A 19,504-nucleotide genomic window follows, 5' to 3' on the forward strand; every position below is an offset into this window, starting at 1 on the left:
GCGTTTCGCAGCATCCCTCAAGATTTCAGCGTTTTTGTCCTTCAGTCTGAAATTTCATTAAATTTCTTTCTTTAACCTGTATTACTTAGATGTCTGTTTTCCAATATCCAAATAAATGAGTTTCTTAAAGTTATCTTCTGTAATCAATGCTATAATAAATGCCCACCTGTGGTCAAAAAATAGTATCCTTTGGGGATCACAGTTTAGAACACGATCACAGACTAAATCTCTCTTTCTCAACACAGCCTCCAAAACTCAAAAATGGAAAGAAATAAAATCATCTATTCCATAAATATAATTGAGACAGTGTAATAGAAACTTTGATTCACATGCAAGAGGGTTAATAAATATCCAAGAGCAGCAGAGCATTCTCCGGAGACCACGTGGGCATAGAGTCAGATGGGAATTGTGCAGAGAAGAGATCACCAATCAGGGTGGACTCCCTGTAAGGGGAGTCACATAACCTACAGAGGGAAGTACTAACAACGGATTTGAGACCTGGAGGAACAGAACTAGTCACTAGTTTCTGGATATTTTTGGCCCTTAAAAACGTTATACTCGGGACTTCCCTGTTGGTCCACTGGTAAAGAATCCACCTTGCAATGCAGAGGATGCAGGTTTGATCCCTCATCAGGGAACTAAGATCCCACATGCTGCGGGGCAATTAAAGCCCAGGTGCCACAACTAGAGCCTGTGTGCCACAAACTACAGAGCCCACATGCCCTGGAGCCTGCGCCCCACAACTAGAGAGGAGAAAACCCACACGTCACAACTAGAGAGAAGCCCATGCGCCACAACTAGAGAGAAGCCCATGCACCACAATGAAGAGCCCGAGTGCCACAATGAAAGATCCCGCATGCTGCAACTGAGACTGGACACAGCCAAAAATAAATACATAATAACTAAATCTTAAAAACAAATGTTATATCCACCAAGCTGTATTAATAGGCACATAGGAAACCAGTGTATTTTGAACACATCAAATGTAGTCAAATATAAAACACATCAAATCATTTTCCAAATGAGTATGTTATGCTCAGTTATACCTTCCTCCAATTTTGATGTTTTTTCTTTCAACCTCACAGATGGTTGAAACAGAAGGCTCTCATCTTTTTGATATGTACCTTACCTTCTCCTCATCCATTCAACCAACAGCCACGTTGAGGGCAACTGCCATGAACCAAGCCCTACTGCAGGAGGAGGCTAAGATCTCCGCCATCTAAACTGACAGGCTTCTGCTTCACCTTTTATGCCATGTTCATATTAACCTGGGATTTTGGTGGAAGAAGAGAGTGTGACTGCTCATTTAGTTTAAAGCACATGTTCCCAGAAGATCTCTGTTCATACGGAAACATGTTTTCTAAGGGAAGCATTTTTAAGGATGGCAATAGGAAAGTTCTAAATCAAATGCCTCTAGCATAAAACAATATTTCTCTTTACTGGAGATTTGAATCCTGATTCAGTGCAACTATACTGTAACACTTTTAGCAAAGCAGTTTTGAATTTGAAGCATTGAGAGGAATAATTGATATGATGCCATGAAAATGTAAACAGCGTATTAACATGAATTTGCTAAGTTCCCTTGTTGCCACCATGGAAAGCAGTAAACAGGATCTTGAAAGAATTGTACAGAGCTTATGGGCCAAAGGACCAGGAAAAGTCCCAAAAGCGTGTGTGTGACCCAAAGAGGACGAGACATAGAGGGCATCACAGTGGAGACCTTAGGTCACCTGCGGACACTGAGGAAACACTAGGTGCCTTGAGGTTGGTTAGTTTTAGGTTGGCACCAAAACATGCAGGGATTTCTGAAGACATGGGCTGATTCTGAGACAAACCAACATTTAAGAGTTTTGATTAACACAGTTTCTTCTATTACCGCCCACATTCCAATCTTTGGTAGACTGTTTTCTATCCAACAGAAGTTAGTAAGAAATGTACAGTTAAAGAAACGAAATCTCAGATTGTAATTAAATCATCAATCTAACTCAGCTAGAAAACTTTTCCAAAGACCTAGTTACCAGGGAAAAGCTACTGCTGTTGAGATACCCGAGCAAAGATGTTTAAATACTTTATTCTACTCCACATAATTTAAAATCCTTTTTGAAAAAATAAAAGCCTGTTACTCAAGGCACTTAATACTTCCTGGAAAAGTGATCACAAGCTTTCAGCCATTATTTGATTTTGTGTTTATCAGTTTTCTGTAACTCCAGGACAAGTGACAGTTTTCGTCTTGGATAATTAGACCATTTAGACTTATATTTGTCTAAATGACCAGAATGCATATCCATGTGTAACAGTTTGATTTTCACTTTTACCAGAATATTATTTTTCTCTAATGGTTTACTCATATCAAATATCTTTTTATAGATTCTGTTTCCTGAGTTTCGTCAATATGAACTCACAGTGTGCCAGAATGCTTAAATCCATACCATTAACAGACTTCTAAATTAACCTGCTTGCAAACATCAATATCCTCTTTCAAAATTATATAACCATTTCAGATACATTCATAGTATTATCAGTAACCTAACTCTCTTTGTTGGAACATGTAAAGTCAATAAGAGGTATGAGATACAAGAGATTTAAATCAATTCAAATCAACACCTATTGTGGCAATCTCAGAAAATTAAATTATTACGGCACCGGATTTCTAGTTATACAACAGCCTTCTCATAAAGAAGATTCTATTTAACTATGTTAGTAAATAAATCTCAGGTATTTAAAATTTTAAATCTAAAGTTCCTAACTAGGTCAGCTCCCCCACCGTCATGCACATCTGTTATGTAGCTCCCGTAGAGCTGAAAACATGCAATTAACTGTACGATTTTTGATGAATCCTGTGTCTCTCATTGACGGCAGTTCTCTGAGGACAGGCCTTTGGACATCACTGAATTTCTACTTTGGACACCACTGAATTACTAGATCCTAGCACAGTAGGTACTATAAAATATTTGCAGGACTAAAAATTAAATTTGTAATTTAAGAAAACACGTTGAAAATATTTTCTCTTTTAAAACAGAGAACAAAACATTTTTCTGCCCTCTGTATTTTCCCCCACCTTACCCAAAATAAAAAACCTGGTAATGAATTGCTCTCCACTAGACTGTGTTACTCTTCTAGTGATCAAAATATTCCCCCCAAATGAGCATAATTCTATAGTTGCGTAAGAGCGAAAGGAGGAATTTTTTGCTTTACTGTCAATATCCCAGTATTTTAAAAAGACTTCTCGATATATTCTCCTACTCAACAGAAATGCTCTAAATCTTTTACAGGTCAGAACATTCTTTTTATTACATTCATTTCCTGGCAATACTGTGGTCTCTAGCTTTCTCACCTGCTACTCCCTTTATCATTTACAGTCCTTACCTCTACCTTTCCCCTTTACGTGGGTCAGATGCTGTTCATCATTCACATCTCATCCTCGACATCTTTTCTATGAACTCACATAGATCACTATACATTACCCATCAAAGTACATAGCACACTGTTTAACTGCTGGGTTTCTTTGTTTGTTTTCCACTGTGGCTATCACTCCATCAACTCCTCAGTGCTTAATTCCAGTACCAAGGACACTGTAGATGGTTGATAAGTGTTTGTTGACTAAATGATTGGCAATGAATGAATGAGCATACAAATTACTTATTTTGTTGCCTTGCTTTGTTTTTCACTTCAGTATCATTTTGCCTATGCAGAGAGAATCCAGTTGGTACACATGTGGAGGAAAGTTCCCTTAAACCTCAACAATGATACAATTTCTGGGTGTGAAAAAATTTTGTTACAAAATGTTTATGTTTTATCTTGCATAAGCAAAATAAAGAGGACTACTTATATAATCACAAGTTAAATTCAACATGTTATCCATCTGGGTCTTTTTTTCCTTAATTGGGAAGCAACATTTTAAAAGTAAATAAATAGAGAGATTCTGAAAGAGAGAAAAAATGAATATACTTTGTTCCTTCAACTTATATCATATTGCAGTTTAGGAAGAAAAAGAAATCATTTAAAGAGCATTCTCTCATATTATGTGGAAAGATTTTAATCCTAATGAAGTATCAAAGACAATGTGTGTCAACGGCATGGGGATGGGGACACATCTAGAGCCGGAAGAGCCCATTGTGGGTAATTCGCTAACGTGAGAAGGGAATCTGTGAAATGAAGGACTAGACTGTACCTTTTAGGTTCTTTCCTGCTCAAGACTTTCATGGTCTTTGTCCATATAATCATTAAAGACTTGCCTTAACTGTCAATGTGTGAAGAGATATATGCAAGACACTTGGTGATTCAGGAATGGGAAGATGTATTCTACTCCTTTGGAAGATTTACAGACTAATTTTGGAGCTAGATTATTCACATTAAAAGATGCATTTCCCCCTGTCAAACATTTATTGGAAACCTATTTGGCACCAGAAAGTGTGCTCAGTGCCGTTGCTGTAAGGCAGTACCCTTAAACTCCAAAAAGCTTACAGTTGAGGAGAGGAAGAACACACACATATAGAAGTATTCTGAAGTTTTCTATGGGACATCACAGAATTATCTACAATGTTACTAATATCTAAAAATCTGGATTGTCATTCCAATATAGGATGTACTAAATGAAATTTGAATGACAAGGGAGAAAACATGTATTTCTTGCATACCTACTACATACACATAATGTACAATTTTTAGTACTTTACATATATGGATGAATTAATCCTTTAGATGAGTTGTTACTTAAATACAATTTTGCAGATAATCAAACAGACCCAAAAATGGAAATAAAATGAGGCATACATATTTTCAGAGGAGTATGTAGAAAGGGTGGAACTTGTCATACATATTGAGAGAAGATTGGGATTTTTTAATTGAATTTGTATTTTGAGATAATTGTACATTCTTAAGCAGTTGTTAAGAAATGATCAAAATAAATCCCATGTGTACTTTATCTGGTTTTCCCTAATGATAACATCTTGTAACTCTATAGTACAATAACTAGATGTCAACAATAACATAGTCAAAATACAGATATTTCCATCACAAGGATGCATTATGTTGCCATTTAATAGCCACACACACTCCCCCCACATCATGCCTTCTTCCCCAGCAACCACTAATCTTCTCTCCATTTCTAAAGTTTTGTCATTTCAATACTGTAATATAAATGGAATCATGGGCTATACTGTCTTTTGAGATTGATATTTTTCATTCAACATGCTTCTCCGCAGATGCACCCAGATTGCTGCATAGATCAAGAATTCATTCCGTTTTATTGCTGAGGAGTTTATCCCAAGGTATAGCTGTAATGGCTTTTAATTATTTACCCATTGAAGGGATCATTGTTGTATCCAAGTTTTGGCATTTATAAACAAAACCACTTTAAAGATTCATGTATAAGTTTTGTGTGGATATAAGTTTTCATTTCTTTGAGAGAAATGCACAGGAGTACAATTTCCTGGTCACATGACAGTTGTTATTTGGGAACACACCAAACTGTTTCCCAATGTGATTGTTATCATTTACATCTCCTGTAGCGAGTTGGGTGGCCCAGTAGCTCTGCATTCTCACCAGCATTGCTGTTGCCACTAATTTTTATTTTAGCCATTCTGGTAAATGTGTAGTTTTATCTCACTGTGGTTTTAATTTGCACTTCCTTGATGACTAATGTGTTGACACCTTTTCATGTGCTTATTTACTGGAGACAAATTATCTTGGTTTTCTTTCATCTGAGAATGTCCTAAAAGGTATTTTCACTGGATATAGCATTTTGAGTTGACAATTCTTTTAGAACTTGGAGAAAAGTGTGCCACTTCTTTCTGGCCTCCATGGTTTCTGATGAAATTTTCACTGTCATTTGGATTATTTTTTCCCTGTAGGTCAGGTGTAATTTCCTTCTTGGTGTTGTCAAGATCGTTATTTCTTAGTTCTCCATAAGTTTGACGAAGTATCTGGATGTGGATATACTTGAGGTTATGCTGATTGGGGTTTACTAAGCATCTTGACTATAGATTTGACCCTTTTCCTAAATTTGGAAAATTTTCACTCTATTTCTTTGAGTAATATTCGGCCCCTCATAATTTCTCCTCTCAAACTGGCCTCCAGTGACATAAGTGTTTGATCTTTGTTAGCATCCCACAGGCCCCTACCTCAATCCCTGTTAGCAAAGCCTTTGTTTTCTTTCAGACTATTTTCTTTTTGTCATTCGGACTGGGTAATTTCTATTGCTCTGTCTTCAAGTTCACTGATTCTTTCTTCTGTTCCTTCCATTCATAATTTAAAAAAATTTTGGTTATTGTGTTTTTCCTTCTAACTTTTCCATTTGTTTCTTCTTTGTATTTTCTATTTCTCTGCTGAGACTTTCTGTTTCTTTACTGAGGATTTCTATTTTTTTCATTTGTTTCAAGCAGGTCATGATTGCTGATTAAAGCATTTTTATGATGGCCACTTTAAAATTCTCACCAAGAAATGGAAACATCTCTGTCTTTGCAGTGTTGGCATTTGTTGATTGTCTTCTTTCATTCATTCTGAGATATTTTGGTTCTTGATATGATGAGTAATATTCAACTGTGTCCTGGACATTTTGGGTATTATCTTATGAGACTCTGGTTCTCATCTAAACATTCTGTGTTAGACAGGTTCCTCTGATGTACCATTCTGGAAGGTAAAGCAGCAGCATGGACTCATTACTTCCAGGTGAAGGTAGAAGTCCAGGCCCCACCAAACCTCCGTTGGTACCCGACTGGGGGTGCTCCTAGTTACTGCTGGATGGGGATGGGTGCTCCAGCTATCCACTAGACCTCTGTAGCTGGGAGAGGGTGGAGGTGAAAGTACAGGACCACTATGTGGTTTTCACTGACACCACAAGCTCTGGGGGTCTCACTGAAACCCTGGTTCCAGCTCAGCCTTCTATGCCAACACTCCAAAAGGAAGGACTGGGCAACTTTCTACTGTCTTGTGAGGGTGGAAATGTAGGCTCCCCATTCAGATTTACTAACAGGAGCTGAGTGGGGCACCACTGTTTTCTGTAATATTTGGTGGATTAGAACAATTATTGTCTATTGGTTTCCTGTCTTGCTAAGCTGACCATTCCCTAGTCCTTTAACTAGACCAAGAAGACTTCAGTTGCGTTTTGTTTTTATCTGTGCCTGTTGTTATTTCCAGGCTGCTAGCTTCTTCAGCTCCAATTCTGGCATATATGCAGAGAAAAGAAAACCCAGGAAACTCCTCCATGTAATTTCTTAGGTCCCAAGATACCTAGCTGAATGCCTTTTCTCTTCAACTTTGAGTCTTTTATGTTTACTTTACATATAATGTTCAGAGTTTTTATTTGATTTATTGAATTAAGTAGGGAAAAGTATGTCTACTTAATCTTTCCAAAGTGGAATAGGAATAGGATATAAATGTGTGAATAGGTGAGAAAAGAACAAACCACAGAAAAGAAATATGAAATCAAAATTCCCCAAAATTTGAAACTGAAATGTAAGCGATATATTTTTGGAATAATACAAGATAAACTAATTATTTTCCCTTGGAAAATGTTTATCCCAAAAAGTTTGGCCTAAAAAATGTAATGTGAGTGTTTCCTGATTATGAGTTTGCTTTCAAGAAGCAGCCAGGTTGTAGAAAAAGGTAACAATTTCTTCACTCAGAATGCCAGTTCATTTCCATTCTAAATAAACTCTCATTTCTAGTTCAAGCGGTCTTGATCTTAAATGTGGAGAAAAGATCAAATGCATCCATTACGCATATGCATATATGCATATGTTAAGATATATTCATTTACCAAGTGACTTCCTGCTCAGAGAATTCACCTCATTACACATTGCCCAGAAGAGTCAATTATTTAAATACTCTAGGGCCTTTTTATCAAGACTGCATTTTGAATTTCTTTGACCAATCAGATTTCCAAAATGGGAAGATCATCATCAAACTATTTCTGAAAGAGACTGGACAGATTAAGAGATAAGTAAAACACACTCCTCAAGTGCAAACAATACTATTATCAAATTGGTGGGTGTTAGTAACAGTTTTGTTTTGTTTTGTTTTTGTTTTTTGCGGTACAGCGGGCCTCTCACTGTTGTGGCCTCTCCCGTTGCGGAGCACAGGCTCCAGACGTACAGGCTCAGTGGCCATGGCTCACAGGCCCAGCCGCTCCACGGCATGTGAGATCCTCCCGGACCGGGGCACAAACACGTGTCCCCTGCATCAGCAGGCAGACTCTCAAACCACTGCGTCACCAGGGAAGCCCTAGTAACAGTTTTTAAAAGGTGCCCATGACATATGGGGATCATCAATGGTTAGAAAATCATGATGTTTGATATGAAGATACTATTTTTTAATTCCAACAATTAAAATCTATTGTATTTCCAGAGTTGTTGCTTCAGTAAACCCACAGAATGAGGACAGACCGGGGTAGCAATGTCAGATACTGACTGCTGGTAACATGTGGCTTCAGGATTTAACTCATGGGCTGGTGGCCTTTGGTAAGATCCTAACCTGCTGAACAATCTGACCTGAGTGTGTGCCTCTGAGAAACTGGAACTAAATAAGAACATAGGTAAAAGATTATCTATATAACGTTTGATGTACCCTTGAGCACAACGTTTGTTGTACCCTTGATCAAGGTAAGTCCTCTAAGATTCTTTCCATTAAAAGTAGCTAAGAATACACAGATCATAAGAGTATTAAAATATTAAATAAGATTTTATATTTCAATGGCTCAGCAATATATGTGTGATGTACACAGTAAGTTCTCAGTAAATGGTAGCTATTATAATAAACCTTATACTAATAAAAATGAGCAAACAACCAGAAGTGTATGTTTAGATCAATAAAATACAAATTAAAATGATCTTTTTGGCCTATCAGCTAGGAAAATTTTAAAAACAATAATATATACTGTTGGCTATAGAATGAGCATGTTTATACATTGCAGGTGAGTGAGAATGTAAATTGATATAATTTTTCTAATGGACAATCTGGCAGTGTGTATAAAATACTGAAAAAATAAACATTCTCTTGAAAAAGCCATACCATTTCTAGGAATTTACCCTAAGCCATTTTTTAATGTTTAAAGATGCACGTGAACATGCATGTTTACTGCAATATTGATTATATATGTAACACTAAAACTAAACAGATTTTTAAAAATAGATTATATTTTAATTAAATTATGGTATAATCACCCAATGACTTTTATGCAAACATAAAAAGATTTTAAGACCTAAACATAACGAGTATAAAAAACAAAACAATGACAACAGAGTGGTTATATCTTCTTTTCCAAAGAAAGGAGGTAGCTTCTATCCTAATTTAAAGTTTAAATGAACACATAGAATCAAATATACAACACACACACACAAGCTCACTGTTTCTATAAGAATTTGTCCCAATATTTGTTTTCTTTTGAACAAAGCCTTCTTTCTGAAATTTAATTCATTCGAATATAACATTCAAGTGCACAGAGTAAAAGACATAGGCAATTCATGTCTACATTTGCTTTCAGCATTAAGTGCTTCATTAAGAATTTCAAAATAGCAAAAATTATATATCATAGTGCTTGAATATCTTATGGAAAAGTGCCTTTAGGTGGGCAAAATGTTTGTATCCTAATTTAAGATACATAATTGAGCTCTACAGATGTGAAATAGCTTACTTAAATGAGTCTCAGAACTTTCTATTACACCAAACTAAAACAGTTGTATATCAGAGATCTTATATTGCTACGACTCCCAATGTATCCTGAAAATGATGATCTAAGACAATGCCATCAACTTTTGAGGAGAGTATTAACAACCATATGTGCTTTCCTCTGCATTTGTCTCTAACACTTAAATAAGCTTGTACATGACATAGTGTGCGATCCTTAATCAAAGATACCTCTCAGATCTCAGGGCCAAGGAACACTGGTACGTATCCTGCTGGTTTGGTTCCTCTTAGAAAACAAAAGGCCATCATTTTTTCCCCTTTGACTTCACTGTTAGGAAGCGATGTTTTCAACAGTTCAGTCTTTCTCATCACGGATGTCTCTATATATCCTCCCTCACCCCAACATCCCTTACATGACTCATAGAAGAGGTGACAAGGGAAGAGCTAATCTCAGGAAGGGCAAATTCTCCTGAATATCTTAGCTAATTGCCAACAGTAAAGCACTCTGCCTCTGACAATTTTTCCTCTGCAATACGTAATCTTTTCAAAAATCCTGTGTGATAACTAGTATTACTCTTACTTCCCTTATGACAATTTGTAAACTGAGATTTAGAGAGGCTTAAGGAGTTGACCAGAATAAAGTAATCGGTAAGTGATGGAGCCGCTTTTGTTCTGAAATCTATGCATTTTCCATTGCACTATGTTCATCTGATATAAAACATACTGAGGTGTGAATTCAGCCTTTACAGAATTTTATAAGGAAGAAACCTTCTAGTACAAATTACTTTCCTCCCAACCTATATTTTTCACTAACTTAATTCCATTTCCTGAATTGTTCTTACACATTTGTATCTAAGACGTCTTTCAGAATTACCCGTTACATAATACATAATTTATGATTTCCCACTTTTAATGCACTAACACAATGTTCTATAAAGTACAAATAATTCAATCTCCCCTCCTATCTCTAAGGATGATAATTTCTCCTTTACCAACAAGACAAAGAAAACAGAATGTACAATCTGTGAAAATTAATTTGTCGTTGGTGGTGGTGGTGGGAGCGGAAACTAGCTGTTTCCACCATTTTACTCGGCACACCTAAGAAATGAATTAACTATAACCAAAGTGAGGTAATTCTACCTACTGCTAATTGCCAACAGCCATGTGAATTCAACCAGGAACTACATGTAACAAATTTTGAATGTCATTGTTCCTGATAATATCTTAACACATGAGATCCAGCAGCTGATCAAACTTTTAATAAGTATTTATTTACAGTAAGATGTATCAGCTATAAGGTAGGTTGTTTTTTTTTTTTCAGGCAAGGCTTTATTGGGGCCCCTGCTGCAGCAGGGGAGAACAAGAACAAACAGGTTCTCTTTCTTGCTCGCTACCTGAGTGGGGGGCGAACTTGTTCCTTATATGGGGTGAGGGTAGGGGTGTGTCCAGGTGGTTTTTAGTCAATTTGTCTTTATAACATTCAGACAATTCAGATATAGTGTTGGGCCAATATCATTTCACAGCATTTTAGATCACATGTACGCTGATACTTTATTTTTGATGTTCAGCAGCATTCTTTTTCATAAAATAACCAAAGACTCCTCAGTTATACTTCTTAGGACATTATATCATTTAATAACCTTCAGATATGTTTTAGTATATTACTCTTTACCCAGTATCTTACCTCTGCTCTTAACTCATAGATCACTCTGTCACTGCTATTTTTAGATTTCGATCCTTCCTTTATATCTCCTGATATTTCTTCCATTTTATTTTTATGTTGACCATGAAGAATGTCAAACTGAAAAAAGAAAGTTAAAGTCATAATCACATGATATTACAAAGGCTGGTTCCAGGATAATTCACATTAGTCTTTCATTTTGCTTTCAGTTTTTTTTTTTCTATGTATAACCTGGTAGGTTTTGTTGTTGCTATTATAAATATTGTAGTTGAACCATGTATTTCTTTACACTTGTAGTTGAAAACTCCTATGTTGTTGGAAAACAAATCAGCAAGTCTCCATGAATCTAAATTCACAAGTTGAAAATTGGACAAAGCTTAGTTACCTCCACAGATTCTTAATAATTGACTAATTGGATTCTAAACTAATCCAATTAATTCTGATCTTTCAGTCTTGAATATTAGTCCCATAGTACTCTTTGTAATCCTACTTACGTATATTTTCGATGAAGTATAAAAAGTGTATAGATTGTAACAGAGACAAATTTGGGCAACGGAAAAAATACAACTGTATAATGCTCAAGCTGGTAAAATGTATGTAGAACATCTATAAAAGATGCCAATAAATTTCTATAGAAAACTACAACAGGAAAACAGTATAAATAAACTCTGGCACATCCAGACAATGGAACATGGTTCAGCACTAAAAAAACAAACAAACAAAAGCAAGCGCTATTAAACCATGAAAAGACATGGAGGAAACATCAAGGCATATTTTTAAGTGAAAGAAGCCAATCTGAAAAGGCTCCATACTGTGTGATTCCAACTATATGACATTCTAGAAAAGGCAAAACTATGTCGTCAATAAAAAGATCAGTGGTTTCCAGGGCTTGGAGGAGGAAGGGGTGACTTGGTGGAGCACAGAGGTGTTTAAGGCAGTGAAATTACTCTGTATGAAACTCTAATGATGGATGCATGTCCTTACACATTTGTCTAAACCAGTAATGTACAACACCAAGAGTGAACCTTAGGTAAACTATGGACTTTGGGTGATTATAATGTATCGTGTAGGTTTATCAATTGTAGTAAATGTACCACTGTGGTGAAGGACCTTGGTAATGGGGGAAGCTACCTATGAGTGGGGGGGTGGGGCTGTATATGGGAGATCTATGTACCTTCCATTCAATTTTGCAGTGAACCTAAAACCTAAGTCTATAAAAAGAAACATAGGAATGAGAAAAATCCTAGAAATGCAAACAATGATTTTTCCCCATAGCTGTCCTTATAATTAGAAGTTTTCAGCAGAATCATGAAATTTGATATATATATAATATGTAGATATATACACATAGGCTATTTTGTTTTATTAACATGTTTTTCTATACTATGTAGGTTTCCAGAATTAAAATTACATAATTTGTATGTAATCTGACAATAAATTAGAATATAAAAGCTATCATTATACCACTTATTTAAAATTTTAAAATAATCTTACTCATGCTATTATTGTTAATAGTAATATTAAGCATGTACTAGTCTCTAGGAACTGGACTTGATATATATTTCCTTACTTAATGCTAACAGTAATCCTCTGTGTTAGGTATTATTATTATTACCCCCTACCTTAAAGAAAAGTAAAACATATTTTTACTAGGCTTAAGTAACATTCCCAAATTCACAAAGCTAATAACTGGGGGAAGCAAATTTGAGAACATTCTTACCAAATTCATTACCTGAGTTCTTAAACCAATGCATAAAGAAAAGAAAAGTCACTTTGCTAAAAGAACAAATAACAAATTGCAAGCCACAGGTTTTGGGTTGTGTCCACCAAAAAAAAAAAATTAACTCATTGTGGTAATTGAGTGCCCCTAGCTTAACTTCTGAAATCTTCGTCATTACTTCTCAGGGAACTAGATCAATCACAAACCACCCCCCATTGTCAACAGAACTTTCAATAAACCACTCAAAGGAGAGAAGAAGCAGGAAAATACACTTTCATATGCAACAGTAGAGGGAATCCACATCAATTACCTAAAATAATTCCATTTTCATTCATCACTGTGAGCAGAAAATCAAGGATCTCTGGACATAGGAAGAACCCCAAGGCTATGAAAAAATATGACCAAGATTAAGAAACAGAATGTCTGATAGAAAATAAAGAAAACAGAAAAATGGTACAATTTAAGATATAAAAGAGAATGATTTTTTTAAAAAATCTAATCACGATCTTCAGGAAAAAAATGAATATATATTGCATTCATAAATTAAGGACAAAGCAATTTCAAAAATTTAAAGAACAATAATAGGATATTTTTAAAATGTGTCTAGCCATCCTTCCTTCAGAAAAAATTTACTAGAAAAGTTAGAAGACAGAGTTGAATGTTGGAATGTACCCGTTCTCTTGACGCATTTGCTCCTTTGGACAGCTCATGTGCACCCATGGCACTGCATACCAGTCAAAATGCTGACAACCTTCAAATGCCTCATTCCATCCTGAAGGTCTCCCCTCTACTTCTGACCCACACACCCAACTTGCTACTTATCACTTCTATAGGTTTCCAAAGCTTAACACTTTGAAAAGACTAAGTACTTCTCCTTCAAATGTTTCTCTGCTAGTCTTTGCCATCTCAAAAAATATCACCTCCATCCACCCCTTTGATCAGGCCAAAAATATTGGACTTATGGTTAACTTTTTTCTTTCTTTGATATGCCACATTCAGACTAAAAACAAATCAATTGAACTTAGCCTTCAATTATTTAATAAATCCATCCACTTTCTACCTTCACCACTACTGCCTTGATCAACCACCAAAATCTCAGTTATTTTAATAACTGCCACACTCTCTGCTTCTCCTCATGGATCTATATTCCCTGTCTCAAAACAGCCATCAAAAAAAGCTTTTTAGGGACTTCCCTGGTGGCACAGTGGTTAAGCATCCACCTGCCAATGCAAGGGACACGGGTTCAAGCCCTGGTCCAGGAAGATCCCACATGCCGTGGAACAACTAAGCCTGCACGCCACAACTACTGAGCCTGTGCTCTAGAGCCCGCGAGCCACAACTACTAAAGCTCGCATGCCTAGAGCCCATGTTCCACAATAATAGAAGCCACCGCAATGAGAAGCCCATGCACCTCAACAAAGAGTAACCCCCACTCGCTGCAACTAGAGAAAGCCCGTGTGCAGCAACGAAGACCCAAAGCAGCCAAATATAAATAAATAAATTTATAAAATTTTAAAAAAAGCTTTTTAAAAAGTAAATCAAATCATGTAACTCCACTGCTCAGATCTTTCCAGAGGCTTTCCAATCCATTCAGAGTATAAGTCAAAGTCCTTACCAGCTGCTTGGTCCTATAACCCTCAGTCCTGATCTCCTATTCTTATCCCTTATTCTAAGCCAGCCCCTCTAACCTCACAGTTCCTATACACTCCAGACAGGCAAGAGCAAAAAAGAAAATAAAAACAGTAAATGAAATATTGAACGGCCAAAGCAATTAAAACAATATAACAGAAAAAAGTTGATTAACAAATTAATGAAACAACTATACTCCCTCTTATTAAAAATCTGAGTTATTTTGATCATTTAAAAATTATTTTCTGAACTCAAAATCATCTTAATTTTGCCACTTGCCTCTTCAACTTTAGGTTTAGATTAATGGAGTTGTAACTAAAAATCTATTTAGCAAATGAAAAATTGAAAGCCACGGATGGGGAGATGGTAAGGATTATTAATTTAGCAGAATTATGAATGTCATCCACAAATGATATATTACATTAGTTAAATTGAAAATGACAGAAATAGAAGGTATCTGATGAAGTGAATGAGTCAGAATTAGAAAGCATTTTCCAAGTTCATGTCCCTTTATTTAAAATTCAGTTAAGTATAGTCTCTTGCAATAGTTTTTTTATTTTTTGAAATTGCATTACAGTATAATTCCAAAATTCCTCATTAAAATTCCTCTTTTCATACTGCAGTATTTGTGAAAGGTTAAACCAGGCAACTTATCATATCTCTGACTTCAGAAATATCTGCCATAATTTGCTTCTGGAAAATTAGCAACATTATGCATAAATATTTACTCTAATACATTTATATTTAGCATAGAGTGGAAAAATCTTTCAGGAGACAATGTCTAGGAAATAAAAATATTGTGTAATATAAATAAAAATATTTTCTTATTTAATCATATAATATAGGAGAAGGAAAATGCATTCGACATTCAATTACTCACCAAGCATCATGATTTCTTTCAATTGTATATTTCTCAACTCTCCACATCTCTCCACATCCCCCACCAAGTTTAGGCCATCTGATTATTTCTTTCCGGATTACCATGTTAGACTCACAACAGTATCATCATCACCCATGCCCCCAAATCTCTTCTTCACACTGAATTTTGAGTTATTTGTTTTATTGTAATCAGATTGACCCTGGTCAACACACTTTAACAGCTCTTCCCATTGCCTTCATGTTGATACATACATTTATAATTTGGCTTTTGGGATAAGTATTGACTATCAACTAGTTCAGAATATAAGACCAAATGTTTAACAGTTAGGCAGGTTCTGGTAGGGATACCATATTCTTATGAAAGGTGAGGAATGTAAGAAGGAAATGTGACCCAATAGAAGGCTACCCAAAATGCAGTGGACCTAGGGACAGCTAACAACGAGGTTCAGTTCATTCAAGTAACTTGAATCAACTGTAAGTGTACAGAGAAGCCTCCAAAATGTCATCACTTATATCATAGCTCCAAAACTTAGCCAAAAATTCTTTTAAGTAAACTTTACCTAAATCCCTCCCTCAACCTTAAAGAATGGTAGTAAAGACACTAAGGAATGTTTAAGTATGATTAATGCAAATTTTATTGTATCCTTCAAGTCAAAATAAAAACACTAAATAACTGATTTTAGTGGTCTTTAAACTCTTTTTCTCTCATGCTAATGTATCCTCTACCTTTTTAAAGTTTGTCTTAAAATATTGTATTTATTTAGATTCAAAAAGTAAAATTTCTGGTGAATTTTAAATATTGACACTTTAAATAAAATGGTTGCATCACACTTCATGCAATATCTAAAATCCATAGAAATGTGATATTCACTGTCATCTGTTCAAAAAAAATTATATTGTTAATTTTATTTCTTAAATTTTTATTTCTATTCCACCTCCTCCACATCATCTTACTGTAACATATGTTTATACTTGAAAATGTTTTTACTCTACAACATGCAATAAAATTATGTATATAAAATATGTGTGTAATATATATATTACAACTGTAAGTTTCCAAATGTTAAAAAGTTTCTTTTGGATTGAATTACCTTAACGATTATTACAGGTACACGGTGGCTTAAAAATAAGATGGGATAGCACATATTGTGATAAATAATTACTAAATATAAACTAATCATTTACTGGAAATGCATCTCTTTATGAGACAGATAGACACATTTTTTCAATTAGTTTGTTAATCAATGGATGAAATTACTTATTGATAGAATAAAATAAGAATTATCATCAGTTTTATTTATTCTTTTCAAAATAGGAGCACTGAGGATGTTGATAACACATGTTGACAGAAATGGAAGATATTTTGTTATATCAGTCATTGTTTGTGTTATTTTTTTTAATATCCTACTAAATATACGGCAAAGCTACATTTTGATTTTATATCAAAATTTATTTTTTATTATCTATAAACTGACCAATCCATTAGGTCCTATTCCAGTATTTTTATGAAAAGGAAAAGTAGGAACCACCTGACATGCCAAAGGTTTTGTGACTCATTCATTAGTTGGCTTATTAATACCAATACTTTAAAATGTCTCTGTGTCTGGCACTCTTTAGTTTTTCTCATTCTGGCAAAATGTTCTAAAATAATACTGGGGATCAAGGGATCAGAAAGATAAATATGCCTTTCATTTGCGAAGTGGGTGGAGGGTAATGTGGGCTAAGAGAACTCGCTTGCAAAGTACTTCCTTAGGCAGATCAATTTTTGAAGGCCCCATGTGGAAGTTGGAAATCTGGGGTTGAAAACCAAATTACTATCCCCGTGGGGAACTGTGAAAAGAAGGCAGTGGTCTGGTGGTGTAATTATTTTAATGACCTCAGATCTTTCCATGAAAACAGAGCAATGAGAACAACAAACTAAAAAACCTATGGATACCTACAGCAAAATTAGGTGACAAGTTGTCCCTATGGACCCCAAGATACAAGTGGGTTAAGACAATCCACTCACAGCTTCAAGAATTGCAGGAGATCAACAGCTGCTTGAGAAAACTAAAGGGAATCATCGTGATCTGAGAACAGGAGAACCCCAAACTGACAATATACAATACCTGGGAAGTGTGTCAGGTCAACATGAAAACAGTAGATGAAACTAGGGGAGTTTCACAATTTCTAACTGGGGACCTTATGCGAGAGGGCCATTGCAAAGTCTGAAGAACTGGAGCAGTCTCTACCCTATATACTCTTTAAAAAAGCAGACAGGGCTTCCCTGGTGGCGCAGTGGTTGAGAGTCCGCCTGCCGATGCAGGGGACACGGGTTTGTGCCCCAGTCCAGGAAGGTCCCACATGCCGCGGAGCGGCTGGGCCCGTGAGCCATGGCCGCTGAGCCTGCGCGTCCGGAGCCTGTGCTTTGCAGCGGGAGAGGCCACAACAGTGAGAGGCCCGCGTACCGCAAAAAAAAAAAAAAAAAAAAAGCAGATAAGACTTCTTTTAAAAATACCCCCTCCCCTCAGAGGATAATGCTGAGAACAGGATCCACATTGAGAGGAACAGTGGCAATAAAGGCAGAGAAGGGATCCATGTAGAAGTCTGCCAGAGAACAGGACCAGGAGGTTTTGGAGAGGACAAGGCCATAATCTGGGGCACACTGCACAAATATTAAGAGTAATGAGCTCTAAAGCAGTGAAGCTAGCAAACATTTCTTTATTCACCCACTTTCCCTTCTATGTACCAAAAAAACCTAAACCCATTTAAGAATGAGCAACAAAAGAGGGTCATAGTTGAATCATATGTAGTGTTATATAAGGACAAAAGAATGAGGAATAGAATAATCTTAAATACAATGAGAATATGGTATAAATAGTGAGAACATTCTAGACATACATGCCCACTAGAGAAAAAGAAGAATCAAATTTTTCAATGTGACCAAAACAACATCAATAAAATTATAAATAACATGAAAGAGCAATGCAACCAAGAATTTTAAATATTCAGAAATATAATAATATTCAGGAAAGAATTAGAAATAAAAATCACTTCCGAATAAGCTAAAAGGAACACAAGAGCAAAAAAGTGCAACAGATGCTGCCTTAAGAGACAAGGTAAAAAGAAATAAGATGCTAAATAACCAAAAGTAATGAACAAACTGTGATGAACAGAGGAGAATGATAAAGAAGATTCAACATATTTATAAATTTACCAGTTCTTTCCACTGAAATGGCCTGGAAATAATGACCATCTCAGCACATTTCTACACACAGATTGTGGTCTTGAGCTATTCCTCACTGAGAATCCAGGACTCTGAAGAAACGGCTTATTCCAGATCTACAACAAAGATATTTTGGTATATCTAGTATATTTTGTCATACCACAGAGTAAGGAAACTATAAGAGTTTGCTAGGATTGCATCAAATGTTCTCAGTAACCAATATTAAGAAGTTTCTGCTCTCTAAATATGGGAATTTTTGAATATCAGTAGGGATAATAATTGCAGTATGTTAAAGCACACTCAATAAGTTTAAATTCATGAATTCATAATGATACTAAAAATACTAGTTTGATTAACACTGGGGAATGCTAGTGAACTAATTTATTATTTTGTAAATTGGTAAAGAAAGGGAAAATAATCTCTCATGTATCCTGACTATATCTAAATGCATAAAGTATTATGTGAGAAGTTCTCTTCATTTAAATATTCCAACTAATAGCTTAAGGAGAAATAAGAGAATATCACAATTTTGCAGCCCCAAATTAATTGATGGTTCTAGGCAATGAGCATTGGTCTGCTAGCACCTCAGGGACACCCAAATACCATGTGCTTCTTAAGGGAAGAATACCCCACCTAGGAGAACATCCTGAAAGAGAATTACATCAAACCTATTGATCCAGCTACCATTTTATAAGAAATATAGAGAACAGAGAAATGTAGCAAATCGTACCTTAAGGTGCAATCTCTAAAATCCAAAATAAAACTT

At 35.7% G+C, this 19,504-nt stretch overlaps 1 protein-coding gene across 3 annotated transcripts in view; it reads right to left on the reverse strand.

Moving 5' to 3' along the window:
• CCDC102B (coiled-coil domain containing 102B) overlaps positions 1–19,504 on the reverse strand; it is a 258,680-nt gene that overhangs the window by 167,411 nt on the left and 71,765 nt on the right. For all 3 annotated transcript variants that reach the window (XM_067698868.1, XM_067698866.1, XM_067698867.1), the window contains exon 5: positions 11,309–11,425. In XM_067698868.1, the coding sequence (XP_067554969.1) occupies positions 11,309–11,425 (117 nt within the window). The remainder of the gene's footprint in view (positions 1–11,308; positions 11,426–19,504) is intronic.

The sequence above is a fragment of the Pseudorca crassidens genome, chromosome 12, assembly GCF_039906515.1.
Source record: "Pseudorca crassidens isolate mPseCra1 chromosome 12, mPseCra1.hap1, whole genome shotgun sequence".
Taxonomy (NCBI): Eukaryota; Metazoa; Chordata; class Mammalia; order Artiodactyla; family Delphinidae; genus Pseudorca; species Pseudorca crassidens.